Source organism: Ochotona princeps, chromosome 23 (genome assembly GCF_030435755.1).
Source record: "Ochotona princeps isolate mOchPri1 chromosome 23, mOchPri1.hap1, whole genome shotgun sequence".
Lineage (NCBI taxonomy): Eukaryota > Metazoa > Chordata > Mammalia > Lagomorpha > Ochotonidae > Ochotona > Ochotona princeps.
Window position 1 is genome coordinate 10,966,692 of NC_080854.1, and position 25,932 is coordinate 10,992,623.

Consider the following 25,932-nt stretch of genomic DNA (forward strand, 5'->3'; position numbering starts at 1 on the left):
AACAGCAAAGATATGGAAGCAACCCAAGTGTCTGTTGATGGACAAGCAGATCAAGAAAATGGGTACAAGAACACAACTGAACATCATTCAGCCATAGGATAAAAGCAACCCTTACATCTGCAGCCACATGAATAGAACTAAGGGCCATTATCTCAAGCAAAGTCAGACACAAATACTATCTACTCCCTCTTACATATGTTGATTTGAAAAAAAGAAAGTTGATCTGAACATAGAATTGTGATGACCAAAAGTTGGGTGTGATGGCAGGGAGTGTAACATAGGAAAGTTATATAGCAAGTTCCAAAACAGTTTAATAAAGAAATATGTCCTAGTGTTCCATGCCATAAAGGAGAACTTATTGTATATTTTATGAAAAACTGATATGAGCTCAAGTGAAGATATGTTGCAATAGGTATCTCTACTCCCAAATAAAAAGGTGGACTCCCAATGAAACAGCTAAATATACCTTAACAATATGACGCTAGATTTGCTGGTTTCCTATACCTACAATCCCATGAGGCTTTTGAATAGCAGAATGCTAGACTTGTAACTCTTACTAAAGGACTATCCTACCATGATAATATGAGGGGGAAGGAAAAATAGGGAAGGAAAGGAGAAAATCCTTATAACTATAAAACTACATCAAGGAAAATAATTTTAAAAGTTCATAGACAATGAATATGGCCCAAAAAGGCTCCAAATAAAGATATTAAAAGGAATTGAAGTACTAATTTCTGTGATTTGATCATTATAAATGTTTTAATATCATACTCGACCCCACAAACTCATAAAGCTATTACATGTTCATCAAGAAATGTATAAAAGCCACTTTTTAATTAAAATAGTATTTTTTAAAAAACCATAGACCTGAGAAGTTTTGATGATGCTGTTCTTTCTCCACTTCATGTTCCAGCTGTACCTAGGTTAAGCCTCTGAAGTTAGACCAACTAACCCCTAAAGGCTTTGAGCCTTTGTCACCTACTAAAACTATCTCAAATATTGAGTTTCAATTTTCTTCCTTCTCATTCTTCATATTCAGCCAGACCAGCTATTTCAAAGAAAATAGTTTAACAGCATAATAAACATGCATTCATGGTTATTATTAATAGGTAACCAAAATTTGAAAGCTTTGATCTTGTCATTTTCAGGATGAGATGTATACCACCTTTCCTTGTAGTTTTATTGGCCTTTTCCACATTTTTTTCTTCTCCAGAAAAAAGTATTTCCAAATCAAACAAGAAAGTAGAGCATACTTTAAGTTATAAGTAGGCAGGCTTTAGTGTGCCCATCCCTAAAAAATTAAATGTGATACAGGGGCCTATCTTTGGAAATGGGGAAAACAACCCAATTCAAAGGTTCTCAGCTGGAGAATTACACCCCCATGAGATAGTTGTCAGTATCTAGAGACACATTTGTCCCAATTCAAGATGCAGGAGGAAACTACAATTTGGAATGTAAATCCCAGCAATGATGCTAAACTTCTTAAAATGCACAGCCCCCAATGCAGTGATGCACATCAAACTGTCAATAACAACATTGAGAAACCCTGGCCTACATGTATAAATGGTCTTGGATCCACCAAGCCATGACTTTTTTATACAATAAAGAAATGCATTGAAGGCCAGCTTCAGAAATGCATTGGAAAGCCAGCTTCCTGTTTGCAGAGCCACAGAGCAATACTGAAGAATGTTGCTGCCACCTATGGGGTGAGAGAAGCATTCGCAAAAGCACCTTGTTCCCAGCTGCAAGGGCCCAGGTCACAAGACTGTAGGCACACATTTCCCAAATTTACTGCACTAAAAGACAAAACACTTCAGCTTTTATGGCAAGGAATTACTTACAACCTTAAAAAAAAATGACTCACAATGTCTTGAATTAACCTATCTTCTCCACTCGTGTACATGATATGAAACCACAATCCAGGTTTCTGATAAGAATGACAAATATTTGGTAGCAGTTTTAATTCTCATTCTTAACTGGGGTAGAATGCAATCAATGGCCCCCAGAATTTCTATATTTCTTACATTTCTTTATATATTTTTCTCCAAACTAAAGCAAAACATGAAGTTCTAAGCAAATATAAAGCAAGAGTTCGATTCAAAAAAAAAAAAATAGAGCCCATGCTGTAGCATTATGAGTTACGCCTCTGCTTGCAGTACTAGCATTCCACATTGGTGCCTGTTTAGGACATGGCTGCTCCACTTCTGATCCAGCTCCCTGTTAATAATGTGCCGGGGAAAAAGGGGGAGGATGGTCCAAGTCCTTGGGCCCCTGAAAGCCCTGTGGGAGACCTGGAAGAGGATTCTGCCTTCAGCTTGGCCCAGTCCCAGGCACCTGGGGAGTGAACCAACAGATGCATCTCTCCCTCTGTAACTCTGCCTTTCCAAAATGATATTTTTTTTAAAAAATCACAGTGTTAGAATTGAATCAACTAAATGACAATCGTATGAATACTTGAATCCGGAAGATAGGTTTTTTTTCCACTCTGTGCTGAAAAATAAATAACTGTGCTGAAAAATCTCTAAGAACCTTAAGAGTAGAAGGGTGGTGGGTTGGTGCTGGAGATGGGGGTGGTTACACCGTCTTTGTGGCTTAGGTTTCCAGGCTCCCTTTGCCTTCTTACCTGTGGTCTTGCTCATGAGTCATCAGGATTGGATAGACTAAACCTTGATTTTAGTTCATGCTTTCAACTTCTTCAACATATGTATTCCAGACATCTTAAAACAACATAAAAACTTACTGGGTTTTCATTTCTGTCTTTTAGACAAAGAAATTGTTTATCTGAAAGGCAGAGATAAATGGGAGGGAGGGAGAATGAATCGCTCCCATCTGTTGGACAAATGCCAACACACTCGGGCCTAAGCCAGGTCAAAGCTAGGAGTTGAGAAGTCAATCAAGGTCTTCCCCCTGGGTGGCAGAAACTCAAGAAACTGAGTCATCACCTACTGCTGCCCAGTGCAAGAAGCACCAGTGTGGACCCAGAGACTGGGGTAAGTAAGATACTGATATGCATTGCTCATGTCATAACTGGCATCTCAGCATCTGCCAAACATCCACCCTCTCCTCTTTTCCTAAGAACATGTTGACACAGCCATTTCTTGGTGTTTCCGATTTAGACATGCCCTACATATTCCTGTTAGGAAAGGGGAAGATGTACTTTATTGATGCCTCCACATACACCTGAATTCCCTGTCTTCCAAGCTTCAGTGAAACAGTAGCAAGGCTTACTGGAGGCCCAAGTGCTCGAGGTGATGGACTGCGCTGTAAGATAATCTAATATGAAAGCTGATTCCCAGATTTGTTTCCTGTTGGATTCAGTATACCTTCCATTTTGCCTAAGTGGTATACAGAACTCAAACTGGAAAAGAAGGTTGAAGACTAACCAAGATTATTTCACTACAGAGGTGGTTCTATAATACAAACTAACTCAAATGCAGTTATGCATTTGCTTGTATTTGGAGAATTAAGCAGTCACCTTACACCTTGGTTCCCATCCCAATAAGGCGTTACCCTGCACCTGTGCAACTCTGGGCTCTGCCAGGTTGCACAGTTGCTGTGGCACTTAAGGCAACCACATTAAGAGCACTGCTTCTGTGTGCATTGCCTCTGTTTCTTCAGCCCTGTGTTACCAGCATTCCCCCCCAATTTTGCTTTATTATTAATCAGAACAAGACCTAGCCAAAGTAAGCTCCCTGCTTCCAGGATCCATGTTAACTTTCTAAGTACCAAGTATAATATCTTCATTCCTTGTGTGTTTTCAACTTTCTATTTTTTGCTGGTATAAACTTTTACCTTTAATGTATGAGTGAAAAATCTGTGTCCATTTCCCAGGAATTGCATCCTATGCTGTTATCCCATTGTAAAATTAGCCATACTCCTTTACACTCTGACTTTGCAGCTCTATCCACCAGGAATCTACCCATCCTTTGAATATGAGCTTGCCTTGTTACCTGCTTTGCCCAGCTGGATGCCTGAAAGAGAGGTCATGTACACTCTGAGTCTAGACTCCAAGAGTACCCGTCTACCTCACTCCTTCTTCTAGCGTCCTACCCAGACATGATATGGGAGCCGGAACTCGGGCAGCTGGAAGAAGACAGGCCAAACAAACTAGAAGTGCCTCAGTTCAAATGTCAGCTAAAGCTCCAAAGATACAGTGCAGGTCAGGAAGGGTATCTTGGATCAGCTCCTTTTTTATCCTGATCCTCAGCCACCTTTCCTGTTCCTGACCCCAGGGTATCTCAACCTATGAAGCACTGGGGTCTCCACTACTGAACCTTCTGGAACTCAGAGACATGTCTGTTTCCGAACTTCCCCATTCCCTGCTGAGAGTATATACCTCACATCAGCCTAGCAACAAGTGTGTTCATCTCATTCTTGCTTTCAAAATGTTTTATTGCTGTTTTATCCTCATCTGTTCTCTTTGTGGTTGTAATGCCCTTTTATTTCCTTGCTGCAAAGTTCAACGGTGTTTGGAGATAATGTGTAGATACACACATGCATTGAACCCTTCAGAATTAACAAGAAGCCTGCACTCCCTTGAGGAAGAGGAAATCTATGGAAGTTAAACGGCTTGTCCAAAGCCACTGAATGGTTAATGGAAACTCTGGAACTCTCCAGAACCCTCAGGTCAGACCAGTGCTCTTCCTCAATCACATGTTACTAAATTGTAATAACTGGAAGCCCAGGGAGTGGGTCTAAATCTTACTCTTGATATTATTGATTCTTCTGTGCCCTATATAAGGTTCTACAGTACTATCGTCCGCTATCATGTTGAACAATGAAAAAGACAAAAAAGCAAGCCTTCTGAAGTGCACAAGCAGGCATATTAAATTCTTCTGATCCATCCATCAACATGGAATTGAAAATTTGCATTCTCTCAAATTGTGTAAACTATCAGATACAAGAGAGAAACTGTTCAGTGTTCAGTTCTTTCTGATTTTTATTAATACAAAGAAAATAAGTTTCATGGATTTCAATGGTAAAGTTCTAAGAAAACCATACTTTCTCCCCTCCTTCAATTCTCATCTTTTTTCTTTGATTTTTGCAAAAGCATAATTTAATACACTATAATTACAGACTTATGTCACCACTAACCATAACATTCAACAAGTAAGACCACTATTCCACAGGACAATAAACAAGGGTTACCAACAATAAACATCAAAAATTGTCTGTTTCATTCCTGTTTCACTCATTTTTATTCTGTTAATTGCAACATGGCAGAGAAAAATATATTTGCCATCATGAGACTGGCTTATTTCATTGATTGCAGTGGTTTTTAGTTGCATCGATGTTGCAAAAGACGGAATTTCATTCTTTTTATGGCTGAATAATATTCTATAGCATATATATATATATATATATATATATATATATATATATAAAAATTTTCTTTAGCCATCAATTAATGGACAGCTGGGTTGATGCCACATTTAAGCTATTGTGAATTGGGCTGCAATTAACATGGAAAATATAGATAGTTCTCTCATGCTGGCTTGCTTTCCTTTTGTTAAATTCCCCAGGAGTGGAATGGCTAAGTCATATGGTAGGTCTATTTTCAGATCTCTAGAAATCTCCATATTGTCTTCCATAATGATTATGCTGGTTTACATTCCCAGGAGTACTAAAAGGCACATTTTCCCCCCCCCTACATCCTAATCAGCATTCATTTTTTAATTTTTTGATAGCCATTCTGAGGTGAGCATTCTTCATGTGTCCAGTTGTATTTCATTTTTTGAAGAATGTTCATATCCTTTGCCCATTTCTTGATAGCATTGTCTATTTTGTTGTTTCTTGATCTCTTAAAGGGTTAGTATCCAGTTGCATAATCTGCAAATATTTTCCCCCTTCTGTCATTTGCCTGTTCACTTTTGCTGAGTGTTTCCTCTCCAGTGCAGAAGCTTCTTAGCTTGGTATAATCTCATTTGTCTATCTCCACTTTTATTGATTATGCTTCTGGGGTCTTCTAAAAGAATTTTGCCTATGCCAATCTCACAGTTCCTCCCAATGTTTTCCTCTAGCAACTTGATGGTTTCAGGTCAAAGATTATATTCTTGACCCATTTTTAGTTGAATTTTGTATAAGGTGAAATGAAGGGATAGTATTCCATAAGTCTGTGTGTGGATTCAACTCTCCCAGAACCATTTGTTGAAGAGACTGTCATTTCTCCTGGGACTGATTTTAGCTCTCTTGTCAGAGATTCATTGGTTATAGCTATGTAGATAAACCTCTGGAGTTTCAATTTGGTTCCAATGGTCTATGTCTATGATGTCTATTTTTGTACCAGTATGAAACTTTTTTATGACTGCTCTGCAGTATGTCTTGAAATCTGGTATTGTGATGCTGCCAGGTTTGCCTCTTCTCTTGAAGATTGCTTGCACTCTTCGTGGTCTCTTGAGAATCTCAGTGCACTAGTGAGAATCAAGTCAACATGGCAATTTGAAGCAGCAAACAGAATGTCTCATACATCTCAAATCCAGAGTAAACATTACATCTGGATAAGGAAGAGATCTCTCTTGTTTCCTCTTGTCTAAATCATCAAAATCATTAAATTACAAAAAAAAACCCACTTAGCTTCCATCTCTATTCATCCATTTCAAACACATTAGAACTAACAACCCTTGACTAACTTGACCACTTCATGGTATTTCACCAATTGTACTCCCCTCGTTGATCATCCTTAACTCAATGCTGTTTATTGCTGATATCTTGTGTAATATCTGCTCCATAACTCTTATCTGCTTGATCACCATTAGGATATTTGCCAGGAATGTCCTACTCATGCCTTTTCACAAGGAGGAGCCCAAATGGCCAGAGCTGAGTAAGCTTCCCGAAGAGTCATGGGAAATGCAATGAAGTTGGCCCATACTTACTGAGTTCCTGCACTCTGTTAAACACTTTATGGGCATCAAATCATGTAAACACCAGAGCAACCTCGTGAGATAGATACTGTTATTATCCTGCATTCATGGAGGAAGCTGAGACTTCAGCAAGTCTTCAAGTGTTCCAGTTAAGAATCCTAACAAGTTTGATATGCTTAGTTTTTCCATATTCTACATTTGTATTTGTGACCACCATGCTTATGTAATCATCCAAGAAATGGAATAAGAAAAGTTTATATTTTGTGTGGCAATAAATTTGGAACCAAGAATTTTCTGATTTGCATAATTTGAGAGTTGGGTGATACTGTTTTCAGGAGAGTTAAATTGGAAGAGCTTTTCAACAGAGTACTCTGAAACTTAGCTTACAAGAAAGTGATCTGGGCCTGAATTAAGGCAAAACAAATAAGGGAAGAAAAGAACAACTATGATAAATAGTTCCAAGCATAATCCCACAGAATTTTATGTCTTATACTTTTCTTTTTTTTTTTTTTTTTTTACAGATTTATTATTATTGGAAAGCCGGATATATAGAGAGGAGGAGAGACAGAGAGGAAGATCTTCCATCCGATGTTTCACTCCCCAAGTGAGTCGCAATGGCCGGTGCGCGCCGATCCGATGCCGGGAACCAGGAACCTCTTCCGGGTCTCCCACGTGGGTGCAGGGTCCCAAAGCTTTGGGCCGTCTTCCACTGCATTCCCAGGCCACAAGCAGGGAGCTGGATGGGAAGTGGAGCTGCTGGGATTAGAACCGGCGCCCATATGGGATCCCGGGGCATTCAAGGCGAGGACTTTAACCGCTAGGCCATGCCGCCGGGCCCCTTATACTTTTCTTAAAAAGTAAATTAAGTGGTTGAATCAAAGATGATCCCATCTTACAAAGTTTAGTGGCTTTGAAAATACTGAAAGCATTCATAACAGAGCAATAAGAAGTTAATTGATTTGGTTTTGACTATGTTAAACACTAGAGAATAATAACAAAAATCAATAATTTGCTTAAAAATATTTTGGAAGTACAAATTTATAGTCAATGATTAAACACAGTTGCAAGATCCTACAATAGGCAATGTTAGAAGTAAAAATGTGAAAGAACATGGAGTGTACTGAAGGGAGAGAGACATTTACAAATAAAATAGCACATCCAATACCTGAAATAAGAAAATGTGAGCCAGCACCATGGCAGAGCAGTACTGCCTGCAGTATTGGCATCCCATATGGTTGCTGGTTCAAGACCTGGCTGCTCCACTTCCCATCCAGCTCCCTGCTAATGGCCAGAGAAAGCAGCGGGAGAAACTGCTATCATTCTCTGGAATTTTGATTTTCCTCTTCTGGTTTCAATACTCAGCCCAGCTTCCACTCTGAGATGGCATTTGGTTCTAGAAAGATGATGTTTCCCAGCAGGGACAACAGAGACTTCATGTGGATAGTACTTGTGGCCTGCCTCTCACTAGGCTCAGCCAGTTGCCCTGTGCTCTTTCTCATAGTCCCTTGAGCAGAACTTGAGCTGTGGACCTGGATTTGAATCCTAAAGCACCATACAGCCTTGATCAGCTTCCTCTAAGTTTCAGTTGACTCCTTCTAAAGTGAGCATGATATTTCCCCGTAGTTCATGAAGGTGCTTATGAAGACTGAAGAAACGATGTGCACAGTTGAAGCATTTAGCACCAAGACTGGCACACACTAAGTAATGGTTTTCATTGTTTCCCACCATCCTTCAGGATCACTAAGAACTTGGAGCTTGTCTCAGGCCTGGGCGACAAATAGTTCGCATCAGAAATCTTGTGAGCTTTTTTTTTTTTTTTCTTCATTTCCTTCAAAACAAGGACTCTCTGAAGGTTCATCTACTCCATACAGGAACCTATGCCTCCTCTTGCCTTCTTCATAAATGGGTCAGACGAAACTGCCCAAAGCCAAACTCTGCTATATGCTAAAGAATTGGCCAGAACAGCCACATGGCCCCTTTTAGGTCTCAAGCAGCAGAGAGAAATCCTGTTGTCTACTGGAGTGAAAGCTGATCTGTTCACAGAAAGTGTTTGCTCGGGTGGAGGGCTGGAAGCTGTCGTTTCCTGCACCACAAACAAGTTTTGTGCCCAGATTATCATTCCAAGTACCTCCAGGAAGCAGTCAAGATGTATTTTCACCAAAGCCACTCTTTCTGCCCACTTGCCTGTACTGGACTCGAGAAGTGCTGCATAGAGGAAAAGTCTGTGGTATTTTAAAGACTTTCAAATCTTTTGCAAAATTCTTAATATTAAAACTTAAAAGCAGAACACTGTATGCTTGTCACAGAAGTGCTCATAAATTTAGCCTGTTAAGTATTAAAACAATTCCTCAAAGACTTCTTGAGAATGAATATTTAGTTCATAAGATATTGTGATTAATACATTTTATCCATATGAAATATAAATATTATGTTTAACCACAAGGTAAATGAGCTTTTTAGAATTTTACAAAATGAGCGGTTACATCTCTTAATGAATAGATGAATATGCAATGAAGAAAAATCTGAAACTAACCACCCATCCTGTACTCTAAATAGCCACATTGCAAATCCCCACTAGGGGCAGAGTAGAGTCAGAGAAGATTCTCCAAGCAGTCAGCTCCTTGAGCGACACAAAACCCAGCAAAGATGTAAGAAAAAGAGGTTGGTACACAAGGAAGGAATCAAGTGAGGACAAAAGCAGAAGTTAGTGACCTCAATATTCTAAGTTGATGGTAGCCCCAAGAGGCCTCATTAAAGGCTATAAAGATATGAGAGTCTAGACAACCAATAATCACTGAGGTGCAGTTTCCATCAACCCCCAGGCAAGTGGCCCATAATCAAATCTGATATATCCCAAAGGAAAAGCAACATCTAGTTCTGGAGTTCCTCCCCCTGGCTCATGCTTAGGAAGGCTTTTTCTAAGCTTGTTCTAAGCCTCTAAACTCTACAGACTCTAGTTCAGATATCAAATTCTAAAAACACACTGGATCCTTTGATTTTCTGAGAATTGTCTCAACAGACCACTGGCAGACTCCAGTCTATCCTCTAAAATGCAGTCCAAGATCAGCTTCCTTGGGCCACTCCGTTCCCTTGTCATAGACCCACATTCAGGAGCCCCTGAACCATCCATCTTCATGTCTCCCTGGATTCTATCATTTCCCATGTACCAACACCGTACACTCTATAGCTAGGAGTGACATTCAAAATCTTTGGCCTGGCGGTTTGATAGGCTAGTAGCTAAAGTCCTCACCTTGCACACACCAGAATCCCATATGGGTGCCGGTTCATACCCCGGCTACTCCACTTCCCTTCAAGCTATTTGCTTGTGGCCTGGGAGAGCAGTAGATAATGGCCCAAAGCCTTGGGACCCTGCACCTATGTGAGAGAACTAAAAGAATGTCCTGGCTCCTGGCTTTGGATCAGCTCAGCTCCCGCCATTGCAGCCTCATTTGGGGAATGAACCAGCTATGGAAGCGCTCGCTCTCTCTCTCCTTCTCCTTCTTTCTATAAATCTGCCTTTCCAATAAAAATAATTTTTTTAAAAAGTCTTTGGCCTACCACTGACAGTTCTCCACCAGAACACGTGTCTGCTGCTCTGTGCACATGCAGAATAGCCACCTGTTGGCCCTGCAACAAGGTGACTTTCACCCAGACTGTAGTAGATATAAATGAGGGCCTTTAAAAATGGGCTATGCTTTAGTCATCTTGTTTCGCCAGCGCCAGACTCACAGGAGATGTTTCTTCCGTGTTTCTGGATTGAATGGATGGATGTAAGGTGTCTACCAAAGCAGCAGCACAGTGGGATGGCTTTTGTGTCACCTCTGCTTGCATATGATGCCTTACTCTCTTTCTGTGTAGCTGCAAGACAGTCAAACTAGGAAAAGGGTAAAGAAAATAATTTGTGCTTTCAGTAGTTAACCATAGAGGCCTCCATGGGTTAGTCAGTAGATACTTGTCAATTCCAGTCCGCTGTAACACCTGTCACCCCACACCCTCGTGCCTACTGTTTGTTAGTCTCTTTTCCCACATTTCACTCACAAATTCTTTTTAAAATGCATCCCATTCAACCGATGACATTTTAAATGATGCTGCAGTACACACCCCTGTTGAGGTATTAAAAATTAAAAGCGTAAGTTTTCTTCTGAATACATAATTAATTAACATTTCTCTAGGGACACTAAAACAGAAGCTAGAAGGTCTGTGGCACATCACACCGACTGCATTCTCAATGACTTCGCTGTGCTGTGCGAACTCTGTACCCAGCAGCCCTCTGTTTCCAGGTAATGCTGAGGACAGCACTCTCCTAAAACTAGGATCTAAGACTACATTGGTAGAATATGGATTACTCCAGTTAGACGGCTTCATTTTCTGTTCCAGACTGGAGCATTCACAAACGGGACCTGCACTAAATGCAATGTGCATTTCATTTTCCTTTTTGTAGGCTATGCATGGAGCTTACTATCTTTTTTGTAAGCCAGACATTCCCAGAAGCACCATCCAATAGCAATGAAATACTGTTTTAATCAAAATCTTGATTGTATTACATAGAAAGGTTGTACAAAGAACCATTCAGTGTGAAGATTTGGGAGCCACTTTTTTTTGCAGGAGTAATTTCGCAGTATCAGAAAATATGAAGGGAATATTTAGTCCTGGTTGGACCCGACAGAATATCATGGATCCTGTGGTGAAACACATTCTACTGTGATTGATGGTTCAAAGTAAAGATTTTGATGCAATATTAAAGAATGAAGTAATGTTTATATTTAATTACATATCAAAATGTAGAAAAAGATTGCTGGACACTCAACTTAGCGTTCTCATGATCCTCCAAGTGGCGCACTGGGCGATCCCATGCTGGTGTTCCTAACATTGACCTGGGATGTATGTCTGCTCTGCAATGAGGGCCTGCTGCCACGTCTTAGAACATAAAATCTGCTGAGTAAATAAATGGACAGATGAATAACTGAACTCCAAATATGGGCATTAATAAAGCACTTTTCTTTAAAAACATTGACAGGAAATTACGTCCTGTTATTTAAACGCATGTGAGAGCAGAAGTAACTAGCCCTTCAATTGCGTCACTGCAGGAAGTATACTGCTAATGTCCTACATTTTATCAGGGTGCATGTCTTACCTTGTCATCTAATTCTACATCAGACATAAACTCCAAAGTTAATACTATGCACATTGAGATTTTAATAACCAAAGAAATTTGATGTTATAACTTATGCACCCTGCAGATCAAAATATTTTAAGACCAGATTAAATATATAATCTGGAATCTTATCACTTAGTCTTGGTTATTATTGTGTTACAAGTTATTAAATAAAATTGTATAATTTTAATTTTCACTGATTATTTAAGATAATGGGCATTTAGCCTCCTTACAGTCAATATGAAACCAAGAAACCTAGTTCTATGAATAAGATCTAGGACTACAAGCACTTCATAAAATTTGACTATTAGTTAAGTCAGATGAAATTTAAATCTGTCGAGCTTGATTTTATCATTCACTCCACCGCTCTTACCTTTTCCTGATGGATAAGCAGTCTAGTGCATACCTGCCATTCTGAATGACACAAATGCATAATAATTACAGCTGTCAGCCCATCTTTGCCACCCAGTATCTGCATCCATTAAAACAAGTTCTGACATGATGACATTCTTCAGGATTCAGAATTTAATGAAACAAAATACTGAAAATGCAATGTTTCAGAGTCAGATCCTCCCTAAGAATAATATATTAAAAATGAAAAGTTGAAGCTTGTGGGGAGAAACTAACATCAGGGGATGGAGTAAGGATGGGGTACTGCTCTGGGCAGCATCGTCCATCCCTATCACTGGCTGGCTTTCATCTTACAGTCATACCCCCCACTTGCATCATGGGCGTTCATCTGGAGACCTCGCCAAGCAGGCTGACAGCCATGTGTGGGCTGCCTAATTACAGTAACCTGAGATTGGGCCAGTTGGTAGCCAATTTTCTCTTTATGAATTAGTAGACCTGCTGGTCTACTAATGATTTCTATAATCATCTCCATCATTATTAATACCTCCAAGGAGACTCCACCCAGAAATGCTGGGAACTAGTAGGAGAGGACATGGGAGGGTCTGCGTGTTCCTTTAAATACCGAGGGTCACAGCACAGGCTCCCCTTTCTGAAAACAGTTTTAGGGTGTCTTAGGCCTCTACAGACTCTCTTGCACACTGTAGTCAGTTACTTAATCTAGATTTCACTTCTGGCGGCTCATCTGGAAGATTTCACCAAGCGCCATGACTGATGATGAGCTGTCTGCCTTAGTAGTAGATAATGGGTCAGGGATGTGTAAGGCAGGCTTTGGTGGAGATGATGCCCCACGGGCTGTGTTCCCCTCCATGGTGGGGCGTCCACGACACCAGGGGGTCATGGTAGGCATGGGCCAGAAGGACTGCTACGTCGGGGATGAGGCGCAGAGCAAGAGAGGCATCCTGACCCTGAAGTATCCCATTGAACACGGAGTAGTCACCAACTGGGACGACATGGAGAAAATCTGGTACCACACTTTCTACAACGAGCTTCGGGTGGCACCTGACGAGCATCCCATCCTCCTCACCGAGGCCCCACTCAACCCTAAGATCAACCGCGAAAAGATGACTCAGATTATGTTCGAGGCCTTCAATACACCAGCCATGTATGTGGCTATCCAAGCTGTGCTGTCCCTCTATGCCTCCGGACGGACCACAGGCATAGTCATGGATTCTGGGGACGGGGTCACTCATACCGTGCCCATCTATGAAGGCTACGCCTTGTCCCATGCCATCCTGCGTCTGGATCTGGCAGGCAGAGATCTGACGGATTACCTCATGAAGATCCTGACAGAGAGAGGCTATAGTTTCACCACCACGGCTGAGCGGGAGATTGTGCGGGATGTCAAAGAGAAGTTGTGCTACGTGGCCCTGGACTTTGAACAGGAGATGGTCAGCGCAGCTGCATCCTCCTCGCTGGAAAGAAGCTATGAGCTTCCGGATGGGCAGGTGATCACCATCGGGAATGAACGCTTCCGCTGTCCTGAAGCCATTTTCCAGCCTTCCTTCCTGGGCTTCGAGTCCAGCGGCATCCACGAGGCGACCTTTAACTCAATCATGAAGTGTGATGTGGATATTCGCAAGGATTTGTATGCCAACACTGTGCTGTCTGGGGGCAGCACTATGTACCCAGGCATTGCTGACCGGATGCAGAAGGAAATCTTAACCCTGACACCAAGCACCATGAAAGTGAAGATCATCGCTCCCCCAGAACGGAAGTATTCCGTCTGGATCGGGGGCTCCATCCTGGCCAGCCTGTCTACGTTCCAGCAGATGTGGATCAGTAAGCAAGAATATGATGAAGCTGGTCCTCCTATTGTTCATAGGAAATGCTTCTAAACAGGCTTCCTTGTCGAAATTTACATTTTCCCCTTTTCCAGGTCATAGTGATGGTATGACGTTTTTTTTCTTTTTGTACTTCAGTTAAGGTAGTCTGCTCATTCCAGTTTGTTAACTAGCCCATTTCTCTATCCAGGTATTCTGGGTTCTGGCCCAGCTTAACCATGTCTTGATCACTATCAACTGAAGGAAATTCTGATAGCAGATCCTGTTTTTTTCATCTATAGGGATCAAAGAAATGTGGACTTGCATAAATGGAAATGACATTGGATATGGATTTATGAAAAATACCATGTCAGAATAAGTAACTTGAATTTCCAAGCTTTAGAGATAGTTCTTGCTAAAATATTTAATGGTAACTGGCTGTACAAACCTGTAAAAAAAATTAAGTGCATTTAGCAGCTATGTATTATTTAGGTACTTCTTTGTATAGAGTCAATGAATTATACAGGCTTACTATATCTATACGCATATATGAACCAGAGAAATAAAATATTACATCTTAAAATATACTAATGTATCTGGCTATCTCAACAACTTGTATGAATTTCTTTGTTCTCCAAATGCTATGTTAGCAATTCCACATTTTAATTGCTTCCTTTTTAAGTACAATGAAATAGCCAGTGTTGCATGAATGCTGTTTATCAATCAGCTGTATTTTCAACCCTTCATGAAGTTCTGTCAGGTAAATATACCTTAACATCTTGCTGATTGAACTTCATTATCATGAAACAATCAAGTTACTAGTAATGTGCAATGTTTAACAGAGAATATGATGTCAGATTATTATGCTACAGTTAACATGAATAATTGTATTTCTTAGCACAATAAACTCAATTTCTGTCAGGCACAACTTTATATATTTATGCAGAATTTTCACTGTAGGGAAGTATAGCTGAGCATTTTTGTAAATTGCAAATTTTAATGCCAGAGTAGTAATCTCAGTTTTATATTTAGAACTATTTAGGAATACTTTTGCCTTTTGACCAATAATTAATAATACATCTTTACATAGGGTGTCTTTGCAACATTAATCCTAGAAAATGTCAACAAAGCTTCCTACAGTGTCAGGTTTTTTTTTTTTAGCGAATTTATGGTGACATATCAATATATACTAGGAATTCAAGTATGTAGCCAACTGGAGGAATTACTCCTCTAAAGAACTCAAAACCTATAGCATATTATAGATTCCGAAGATAGAGGAAGACTCAACATTCACTTCCTTCATTATCCTTCCCAAACAGAATAGCACTGAATCAGATGAATTTCCTACCATGGCAAATAATTTACACATGCTTTCAAGGCATTCAGCGGAGCAATCTAAGACTAGACTACTGTCCTTCTCCCCACCCCCCAGAATTGTTTTTCCTCAATAACAGGCAATATTTTTCCAGAAACAGATGATTCAAAGCCAGTCCCCACACTCCCCTCCTATCATTTATATGTGCTTATTTTTCAATAGTGAGATAAAATAATCCTAGGGTATAGCTCAAAGAAGTATTCCAAGGTCCTTAAGGAATTCATAATCCAAGGGTGGGAAAAACAATGTACAGTAGGAAGAAATGTAATCTAAACTATGGTTCACAGGCTGAGCAGAGTCCAACATACTTACACAAAGACTTTCAAAATTGGCTTGACCAAAGGTTCACAGAGCAGATGGAGTCAGGAAGTCTTAAAGCACACACAAGTTGTACTGAATATAAAGACTTCAATGACTCAGGCACCTTGAATAAAGTTAACAGGTCATTGATTCCTTGAATATTTCCAATGGCCTATGCTGGAACTGTAAAGAAATTATAAAAATATACAGCTCTTAAGGGTTCCAGTGTTATCACTTGCAAAGAGCATTTGCTAGCCTGCCTTCTTCACCTCCACCCCCATTTCCAGGGAAAATGAGAAGCTTCTTCTCTGTGTGCCTACCATGTCATTTACATGCGTATGACTTCATAGACATCATAAACAGGTCAAGGCTCGTACCATAAAGAACCTGGAGAACAAAAGTCAAGACCATATTATTTATCTTGGATTATTCTAAGCCTTCCCTAGTGCCTGACAATAATATTAACCTATTAAGCATGGTTTAATAGTGAAGCTGTATATTTTGACATTCTTCATGAACATCAGTTTTGCACTGTATTTCTCACTATTTTATTTTCAACTCCTTTTCTGTTAGTGTGTGTGCAACTGTTAATATCTTTCCTCAGAAGTAAAATTTTTTTCCTTTTTTCCCCTTTCTACCTGCTCTTTCTTCTCAACACACAAATCTGGATCCTACAATTCTTCTGCTTGCTCAAAATATCAAGCAACTTCATCTTGTGATGTACTAACTATGTGGCTGCTATGATGTTAGGAGACAATAGGGAATGAAAGAGGAGGTGTGGGAGTAGGGAAAGGAAGGGAATCGAGAAAAAGGAAAAGAGAATGAGTGATAGAAGCAAAAGCAGAAATAAAGTAAAAGTTGTTCACTTAGTACAATACTATATTCAAGTTTTCTAACCTATTTTGCACACTTGTTGAAATTTTTCTCCAAGCTCTTAATTGCTGTAGAATTCAGAATTTCAGATCTGACCCAATGACTGTCATTGAAATCTATGTTAGGGTGCATATAGCTGGTAACTATCTATAGTCTGCTTGCAGAGTTTATAAAAGATGTCCCTCAAAAATACTTAAAACTAAGGACTAAACAAGGTTATCCAATATTGGATCCAGATGTGGGTACAGTTGGCACATCTTTTGGGATGTGTATACACACACACACACACACACACGCACGCGCACATACACACCGGTAAAGACTGTGTATTAAAGTTCATTGATACTTAAGACTTTCTTTTGGAATATGAAAGAAAATGTCTGAACCATACCTGTCATTGTTTGAAAGTTAAGGTCGTAAGTAATAAAAACTCCAAAACTTCTGTGAACTGTTTGTCTCATTTCTAAGTTCTGTTTCAAGTCTGATGTCCTAATCAGCTTGTAGTTGTAGGCTCTTATATCCACTCAACAGATGTGCCAGTGTGATGTGACAGGTACTCAACTAGACAACACCCAAACACTGTTTGGTGAAAAAAAAGAAAATTTCATGTAATTGGTTATTTGACAATATATAAGAAGGAAAGCCAAGTTCTTCTCCCCTGGGAGTGGGAATGAAGCATTTGTAACATACGCATGCAATATGATACAGGATCTGCGGGAAAAGGAAGTAGACACACAGAGCCAGCAAGCATTGAATTTCCCATTCATTCCTGCTTCAGCACTACACTGTGGTCGGAAAAGCTTTTCCTACCTCTGTATCAATTGGGGTAAAAGAAAAAAAAAAAAAACAGATGCCAACATGATCATTTAACCCCATGATTCCCTCCCTCCAACTTGCATATTGCTTGTGATCCACTTGAAATGTCCTCAAATGTCAGCCCTGCTTCTTCAACAGATAAATGTATGTACTCAACATTGCTTCTCTTTTCCATATTTGGCTATCTAGGGAAAAGCTACCTTCATTAGTGAAAGAAATATCACGATCATCAGTGGATTTGCTGGCATCTTTGAGAGAAGTCACAGTTTACACGGTCCATAAGTGGAAATTGTATGCAGAAAGAGAAGATTTTTATTACTTTGGTAATGTAGGAGATTTTGATATTAAATTTACACTTTCTAGATAATTAACTGATAAAATATCAGAACAAATATAGAATATATCTCTGTTAGAAATACAACATTTTTTCAATGGTGAAAATAAAAACATTTTATCCTTGCTAAATAATAAATTTTATCAAAATGGAAGAAATGATCCACAGTTAAATAAAGATATTTTGATGAGCTCAAAATACAAAAGTTGGAACCAAATGTCAATGAAGAAGAGAAAAGCAAGCATTTGCCAAAATTTAAACAACAGTTTGGGGTGCCTGGCACCAAGGCATATTAGACTAAGCCTCCATCTACAGGGCCAACATCCCACATGAGCACTGGTTCATGTCCTAGCTGTTCCGCTTCTAATATGGCTCCCTGCTTATGGTCTGGGCATGCAGTGGAGGATGGCCCAAGTGCCTGAACTTCTTGGAACTATGCATCTACATGGGCGACCTGGAAGAAGCTTCTAACTCCTGGCTTCAGTTCAGCCCAGCTCTGACCACTGCAGCCATTTGGGAAGTGAACCCATAGATATAAGCCCTCTCTCTCTTTTTCCTCTCTGTAACTCTGCCTTTCAAATAAAAGTAAAATATAACTTTAAAAAGAGACAGGCTGGGCTCAGCACAGTAGCCTAGTGGCTAATGTCCTCACTTTCTATCAGGTGGGATCCCATATGGATGCCAGTTCTAATACCGGAGGCCCCACTTCCCATCCAGCTCTCTGCTTGTGGCCTGGGAAAGCAGTCAAGGACGGCCCAAAACCTTGGGTCCCTGCACCTGTGTGGGAGAACCAAAAGAGGCTCCTGGCTCCAGATTGGCTCAGCTCTAGCCATTGCAGCCATTGGGGGAGTGAATCAGTGGATGGAAGATCTTTCTCTCTTAAAAAAGAGAGAGAGATAGAGAAAGAGAGAGAGAGAGAGAGAGAAACTGTTTGGGACATTGATATCTATATGAATATGCCTGACGGGGATTCCCAGTTCCTCTTCCCATTCTAGCTTCCCTTTAATGAGCACACTGGTAGGCAGCAGGAGACAGCTCAAGTCCTTGGCTCCCTGGTGCCCAGATGGGAAATCCAAAATGAGTTCCTATCTCCTGGCTTCTGCTTTATCCGACACCAACTATCGGAGGCAACTGGGGAGTGAACCAGTTCCCCTTCACTCCACCTTCTTTCAAATAAAATGAAAATAAGTACAAAAAGTATTGTTAAAGTAATGCTAAAGTGGCAATTAAAAATAAAAGGTTTGTTGCTGGCAGATCTCAATACTGCCATTAGTAAATCTCGGCATACAACTACTTGGTGTTTGACACTGCATATGCCACTGTTGAACAAAACCACCAAAGAGTTAGCCAAGGACTGTGAAACACGAGTCAACAAGGCCTTGGGAGCAACGCGCTATTAGGTCACCTATCTGAGGAACAGAAAAGCGAGAGGAATTTAGATTATAAGTGATTCCCAGTAGCCTGCCCATCCATCACTGATGTGAGTACTCACCATGCCATTCTTCAAAGAACCCACAGAAAGTACAGTATGAAAAAGCCACAAGTGGGTTTTGATCATTTTTTGCACTAGAAAAAAAAAAGCGTATCTTCTAATTCCATTTTTGCATGAACACAAAGAGTCTCCTCAGATTTGAGTCACTTTGACCAAAAGCTGTAGTCACCCTGTGGGCTCCTCAGACATCAGCCCCACAAAGGGTCTCACCAGTCACATGATCGGGAAGGCAGGATGGGCCTTGTGCCATTGACTGCTTGCTTTTGGTGTTGGGCTCAACTGTTAGCTTCCCAGCAACTGAATGATCTCAGTTTAGCAAGAATTCCTGCGCAGTGACAGGAAATGTCGGAAGCAAGAATTGTGGGAAGCAAATCCCAGGCTTGTACTACTCACCAGCAGCCACAGCTCAGCCTAGCACATGCTTTGTTCTCAGAGTTCTGACACGCAGAATCTGAAAGAGTGGCACAAACATGCAGCAAATGTTGAGAAAGCACCAGCAGCTTCAGAGGGAGACGCCATCAACAATTATGGCAGGATCCCCTGGCAGATTTTCTTAAGATTTCTTTCTTTATTTAACAGGCAGAATGACAAGGAGAGAAGTCTTCCTTCTGTTGATTCACTCTCTCAGGGCTGAAATGACTGAGACAGAGCCAGGAACTCCTTAGCAAATGCAAGGATGAAATACCTGAGACATTGCACATTAGCAGGAAACTGGATCAGAAGTAAAGCAGCCAGCACTTCAACCAGCACTCCACAATCGGCATTGCAAGCAGCAAATTAACCCCACTGTGCCACCCTGCCAGCACACTGTGGCAAACTCTAACCAGACTATTGCTTTGGTGTGACTTTAAAAATTTTTGTTATTTTAGACTTTTCTCTTGGTTTCTATACACTTTTTAAAAATAGAATCTATGAGCTACTATTCATCATTTTTCCAAAAATTTTATTGCTAGTTTTAGCTATCTAAAAGATGATTTCTATTGCAAGGAATTAAGCTTGAAAACTGGAATTTGTTTTAATGCTAGGGATGGAATTGCACATGAGAGATCCTCAAAGATGTGGACAATCCTAGGATTAGTCATCTGCCCCACTTCAAACTGAAGGCAATAAAAATCCAACTAAGATTTAGCAAGGGCTTTATAGCCCATGGCAAACAGTGAGAAAATATTCATTAAAATAACTCCTGAGCTTGGCACTGTACTCCAGTGTTTAAAGTTCTTGCAAATAAGATAGAATAACCCAATGGGTTTCCTTGGAATAACTTTTAAGACTATACATGAAAATCTAGAAAGGATTCAAGGAGCCAATAAGTTAGGATATAACAGCCAATACTAACAGCAAGAAACCATTATCATTAACTCTGAAAGAACAAGGAAAAAGAGAAGTGTGACCAGAATGCTGTCAGTAAGAGGAGCTAGAACCACAAAGAAATATAAAACCCAGCTAGGCCCTTGGCAAAGGAAAAAGGGAAAAAATCTGCCCTCAGAGCCTGCATTCTGGCATAGGGGCAAAGCCAACACCGGCATCCCATACGCACACGAGTTTGAGTCCTTTGCTTCATTTCTGATCCACCTCCCAGGTAATGTGCCTGGGAAAGCAGTGGAAGATGGTGCAAGTCCTTGAGCCACCAAGGCTACTCTGGCTCCCACAGTTGAGTGCCCCAAAAATGTGGAATTGTTATCAGCAATACTTTTTTTAAAGAATAAACTATGTAGGAAAAATATATAAAGCAATTTCCTATGGGATACAGCATATACAGTGATCCAGTGGCAATTTTTCCCCTGTAGCTAGATCTCATGGGTCTTGCAATTAAAAAATGGAAGTTGAGGAAATATTTCTCATCATTACGGTCAATAGTACTATTGTGACTCTAATTACCAGAACCCTGGAGCTGAGGTCTGGTAATTTAAAGCAGGGAGCTGGTAATTTCGGTAAAGGGTCAGAGGTAAGTATTTAGGCTCCACAGTGCAAACAGTCTCTCATAACCACTCTGCCACAATTGCATGAAAACACCACAAATAGTATGCAAATAAGTGAATGTGACGATATTCCAATAAAAGTTTTATTTACCAAAACAGGTGACAGGTTACATGTGGTCTGTGAGCCACAGTTTGCTAAAACCTGGTTCAAAGGAAGAATACTTACACAGGAGAAAATAATCATGATTTCATTTGACTGGAATCTATGACTATCCCCTGAACCATTTTTAGCTCCTCTTACCACTGGCCCAACTGCAATGAGAGGAAATTATTGTTGGCTTAAGCCATCCTGACAGTTAAGAAGAGTAAGTTTGTTTTCTTATGAAAAGGACAAAAAGGAGTATGGAGCAAGAAGGTTCCCTTGGGTGCCAGCTGTACACCTAAGTTCAGGAAGAAAATTAACAAGAGACCCTGTAATACCATAGTCTACGTGGAACACTAAGCTCACTTCTTCAAAGCTGAAGAATCATCCCACTAGAATAAACAAGAAAACCATCTGATTTGTTCCCCAGAAAGTTTAGTTTGGATAGAAAAATAAAGAAATCAAAATTAATAAAGATGCTTTAGAATCCAGAAAGCATCGGTTGAAATATACATGACACAGCAAGAAAACAGAGGTAAAGCCATTGTGCCCTTTTCTGCAACTCAGAAAGACATTTGAAAGAAGTATATAGTAGCTGATTGGTGTTGTAATATCAGAGGCAGAGAAAGAAACAACCCAAATCAGGGAGTAAATCTAGAAGGCATGTATGTAAGTAAACTACATTGACACATTGAAAAAAGATTTTGGGAAGAGGGTAAGACATTTACCTTGATTACCCAGGTTTAGTTGATTGTGATTAATATGCTCTGTGCTGAGATTAAGGAAATCTACAAATATTAGATAATGTTCCTATTCTCACAAAATTGCTTCACAATATATAAAAACAAAATGAAGACAACTGTACAAGCAACCTTACAGAAAGTAACAGTTTTCAAATGGTAAACTCCATGGACTCCAAGAAGGTGAGATTAGCAATGTGTAGCTTTGCTGGTGGTTACTGCAGTGGGAACAAACAAAGGCTGTTAATATTTATCTGTTCATAAAGCAACCCTGGATCTCATGAAAGTGATCTAATAAGGCGCTTTAAACAGCTCCTAGAACACTAGTGTGTGTCATATTTAGAGGAGCTTATACCCTATCCCAAACAAGGTGGAAGGGATTATAGAGATTTCATAGTTATAGATGACGTCCTGGAGAACCAATAAGACACTGGAAAGTGATCTCATTAGAAGACTAATACATTGTGTCATTTCCTTCAGTATGCAATTGTCCTCTATCTTCCTGTCCTGGGCATACTTACAGGATTGGTTAAGTACATTATCAGGTGATACACATATATTGTTCCTAATTAATAAACCAGTGGGATAGTGTGGGGGAGGATGGACAACAAAACATGGATAGCATGGTTTATTAATGAAGCCAGTCAAGGTGAGATCAAAAATGAAATCCAAGATCTTTCTCTTCAGCTCTTAAACATCTGGAAGGAATACATAACACCAGACTCAGGGGAATTCTCACCAACAAGACAAACAAGAAAGCAATCCAAGGGTTAAGACAATCCACTGCAAAGTGGTATTGCCACTAAGTGGCATATGCAAGTGAGCAGCAGGCAATGCGTGGGCAGCATGGAACTGACTGTCTTCTAACTTTGGGGTAGCTTGTGGGTAAAGAAGAAAGTTCTCTTAGTCACAAGCCTGAGAACCAACAGCATCGTCAAATGATTTAATGTTCGATGTGCTGTTTGGTGAGGTACCTACAGCAAATAAGAAATGACTGTGATACAATCATATATATATATATATATATATATATATATACACACACACACAGACAGAGACAGAGAGAATAGCATGTGTTAATGTGGACTTAACTAGGCACATGGAATAGAGTTTCAGTTGACAGTGAACATTCGCTAGCAACTTTTAAAATTTCATCCACTCATATTGGTAGAGAGTCTGTTCTCTTTGAAAATACAATGTGAGAAATTTTTGACATTTCAAATTTTTATTTCCAGATCCAGCAATATTAAAGTTCCCAACTACAGAAAGGAAACACATTCCTCAAAATGTGATGAATGTGTTTAAGTAACTTAATATGAATCTACCAAGACATAATGACACAGATAACTCGAATAACTTATCCTCTTCCAAAGGAAAATCTGCTTTATCTCTACCAGTTGTTTTAATAGTGACCCATTAAACATTGCCAAAACTAATACAATAAAGTGTAGCATATTTCAGAAAATGAAGAAAAACTTGCTGTGAAGAAGCACTCTTAAGAATCTAAAAGACCAGGACCAGGACCGTGGCTTGATTGACTAATCCTCTCCCTTCAAGCGCCAGCATCCCATATGGTCTCCAGTCCATGTCCTGACTATCCACTTTCCTTCCAGCTCCATTCTTGTAACCTGGGAAAGCAGTATATGATGGCCCAAAGCCTTGGGACCCTGCATCCACATAAGAGACCCGGAAGAAGGTCTAGCTCCTGGCTTCAGATCAGCTCAGCTCTGGCTGTTGCAGTTATTTGGGGAATGAATCAGAGGATGAAAGGTCTTTCTGTCTATCTTTCTCAGTAAATATTCCTTTCCAATAAAAATAAATGTCATTTTTAAAAATCCAAAAGATCAGCACATAAATAAGCACAGCTGAGGATTAGTGTGGCACTGTTGGTTAAGCTACCACCTATAATGCTAGCATCCCATACGAGTGCCAGTATCAGCTCTGACTGCTCCACTTCTAATCCAGCTCCTTGCCAGTGCACCTGGAAAAGTAGCAGAAGAGGACCCGAATGCTTGACCTCCTTCTGCCCTTGTAGGACATCTGGATGGGATTCCCGGCTTCTGATTTCAACCTGGGCCAACACTGACCATTACAACCATTTGGAGAGTGAAGCAGTTGATGGATAAGATATCACTCTCATTCTCACTATGTTTCTCCCTCTCTCATTGTAACTCTTCCTTTCAAATAAATGTTTTTAAGGCAAAATCCAATGAAACAGAGAAATAATTTTTCACCTCTAAGTTTGAATTTAAATTATAAATCAGATTGAGCATCTCAAACTGGGGACTTTTAATTCCAAAGAAATTATACAAAGTAGGTTGACATTATATAAAACCTTTGTGTCTTAGATGAAAGTGCCTGAATGAAGTCAATCCTATGTTTTTAATTATTTAAATCATTTTGAAATTATCTGTGCTTAATCTTTTCTCCTGGGTTTGTGTTGGAATTTCCCATGTCTTATGTTTGCTAAATGATTTGAATAATTTATCATAGTACTTTCTTAGACATCAGACAGATTGTGTCTGTCAGTCCTGAGTCAGTATTTGTATCTGTTCAGTTCACCAAAGATATCCTATGCCCTTGGCTGGAATAATAAAAATGAGGAAAAGGAAAGAGAATACTGAAATTGACTTCTGGTGGCTTCCCTATTCCCCCATGAGGGGTGCATATGAACTGATTCCTGCTGGCTAGCATGAAGTACACAAGAGCTTCTGAAGAGGCTTGTCATAAATCTACAGCAATACAAAACACAGAATCAAAGCAAGCAAAAACATCTCTAAGCTTCTAAGTTTGCCCCAAATCACACTGCAAGTTGTAAACAGCTAGGCGGCTCCCGGTAACTATGTGCACCATGTGTGTTCCTGGCATTTAAAAACGCCTTTTTCAAAAGCACTCCATCATACACAGGGGCTTTGGAAAGTTTATGGGAAAGAGTATAATTAAAAGATGGGCTTATTTTGGTACAAAATTTTTGATGACCATGTGTTCATTTTTTTCATAATTGGCATTTCCCATGAATTATTTGAAGACCACTTGTTTCATAATATCTAAATTTAATCTTAGTTTCCAAAGTTTTGAAACTGCAATGTCAGTAGCAAAGACAAGGAACATTCCAAACTAGCCACACACAGGTAAAAAACCGAAAAAAAAAAAAAAAACTACAAGAATTTTCAAAAAAGACAAACACTTTGGAAAATGCCAAGTTGAATAACATGGTCAAGGACTCGTGCTAGATGGGACCAGCTAGCTCTCCCAAATGTCTTGAAAAAGTGAAGCCACACACTGTGGTTGCAGGTCTGGCCATCAGTAGCGCCCCTGCAAAGGGTTACATAAATCAGGCAGGGGGGCTGATGGGTGCCTTACCTCTGATAGCTCCTTCACAAATTAGATGATATAGCTTGCATATGAAATCTGCTTGTTGAAGAAACTTATTGGTTTAAAATTTTGATACTTTTTTATAGCTATAGAAGTTATTTTATATGTTTAATACAGAAAACTAAGATTAACCACAAAATAGAAGTACTTGGAAAGGCAAATCTTTGTCACTTAATATTAAAATTAACTTTGATATATGTCTTTGCAAGTGACCTACTTCTTACCTTGTTTCTGATACTATAATTTTGAAAGTTCTGCTCATGCTTGGCTTCCAACTTATTCAGGTTTTAGTTCATTTTCAATCACGTTTTTTTTTCCCCCAGCAAGGGTTATGGAACAAAGATGAATATTTGCAAATGAATGCAGCAGCTGCTTTTTCC

At 39.8% G+C, this 25,932-nt stretch overlaps 1 protein-coding gene across 6 annotated transcripts; it reads left to right on the forward strand.

Moving 5' to 3' along the window:
* Window positions 1–3,932: 3,932 nt before the first annotated feature.
* ACTBL2 (actin beta like 2) lies at window positions 3,933–14,437 on the forward strand. 6 transcript variants are annotated; one of them, XM_058680141.1, is made up of 2 exons: window positions 3,933–3,945; window positions 13,582–14,261. In XM_058680141.1, the coding sequence occupies exons 1-2, from the start codon at window positions 3,933–3,935 to the stop codon at window positions 14,259–14,261; spliced, it is 693 nt and encodes a 230-aa protein (XP_058536124.1). The 6 variants fall into 6 exon arrangements, with proteins under 6 accessions (XP_058536124.1, XP_058536123.1, XP_058536122.1 ...); XM_058680140.1 differs by lacking the exon at window positions 3,933–3,945 and having other exon boundaries at window positions 12,985–13,757; window positions 13,923–14,261; XM_058680139.1 differs by lacking the exon at window positions 3,933–3,945 and adding an exon at window positions 12,985–13,383 and having other exon boundaries at window positions 13,495–14,261.
* The last annotated feature ends 11,495 nt before the right edge of the window (window positions 14,438–25,932 follow it).

Coding starts and splice junctions, on each gene's coding strand:
- ACTBL2 (XM_004583712.3), top strand. CDS start 13,131: ATGACTGATGATGAGCTGTCTGCCTTAGTAGTAGATAATGGGTCAGGG.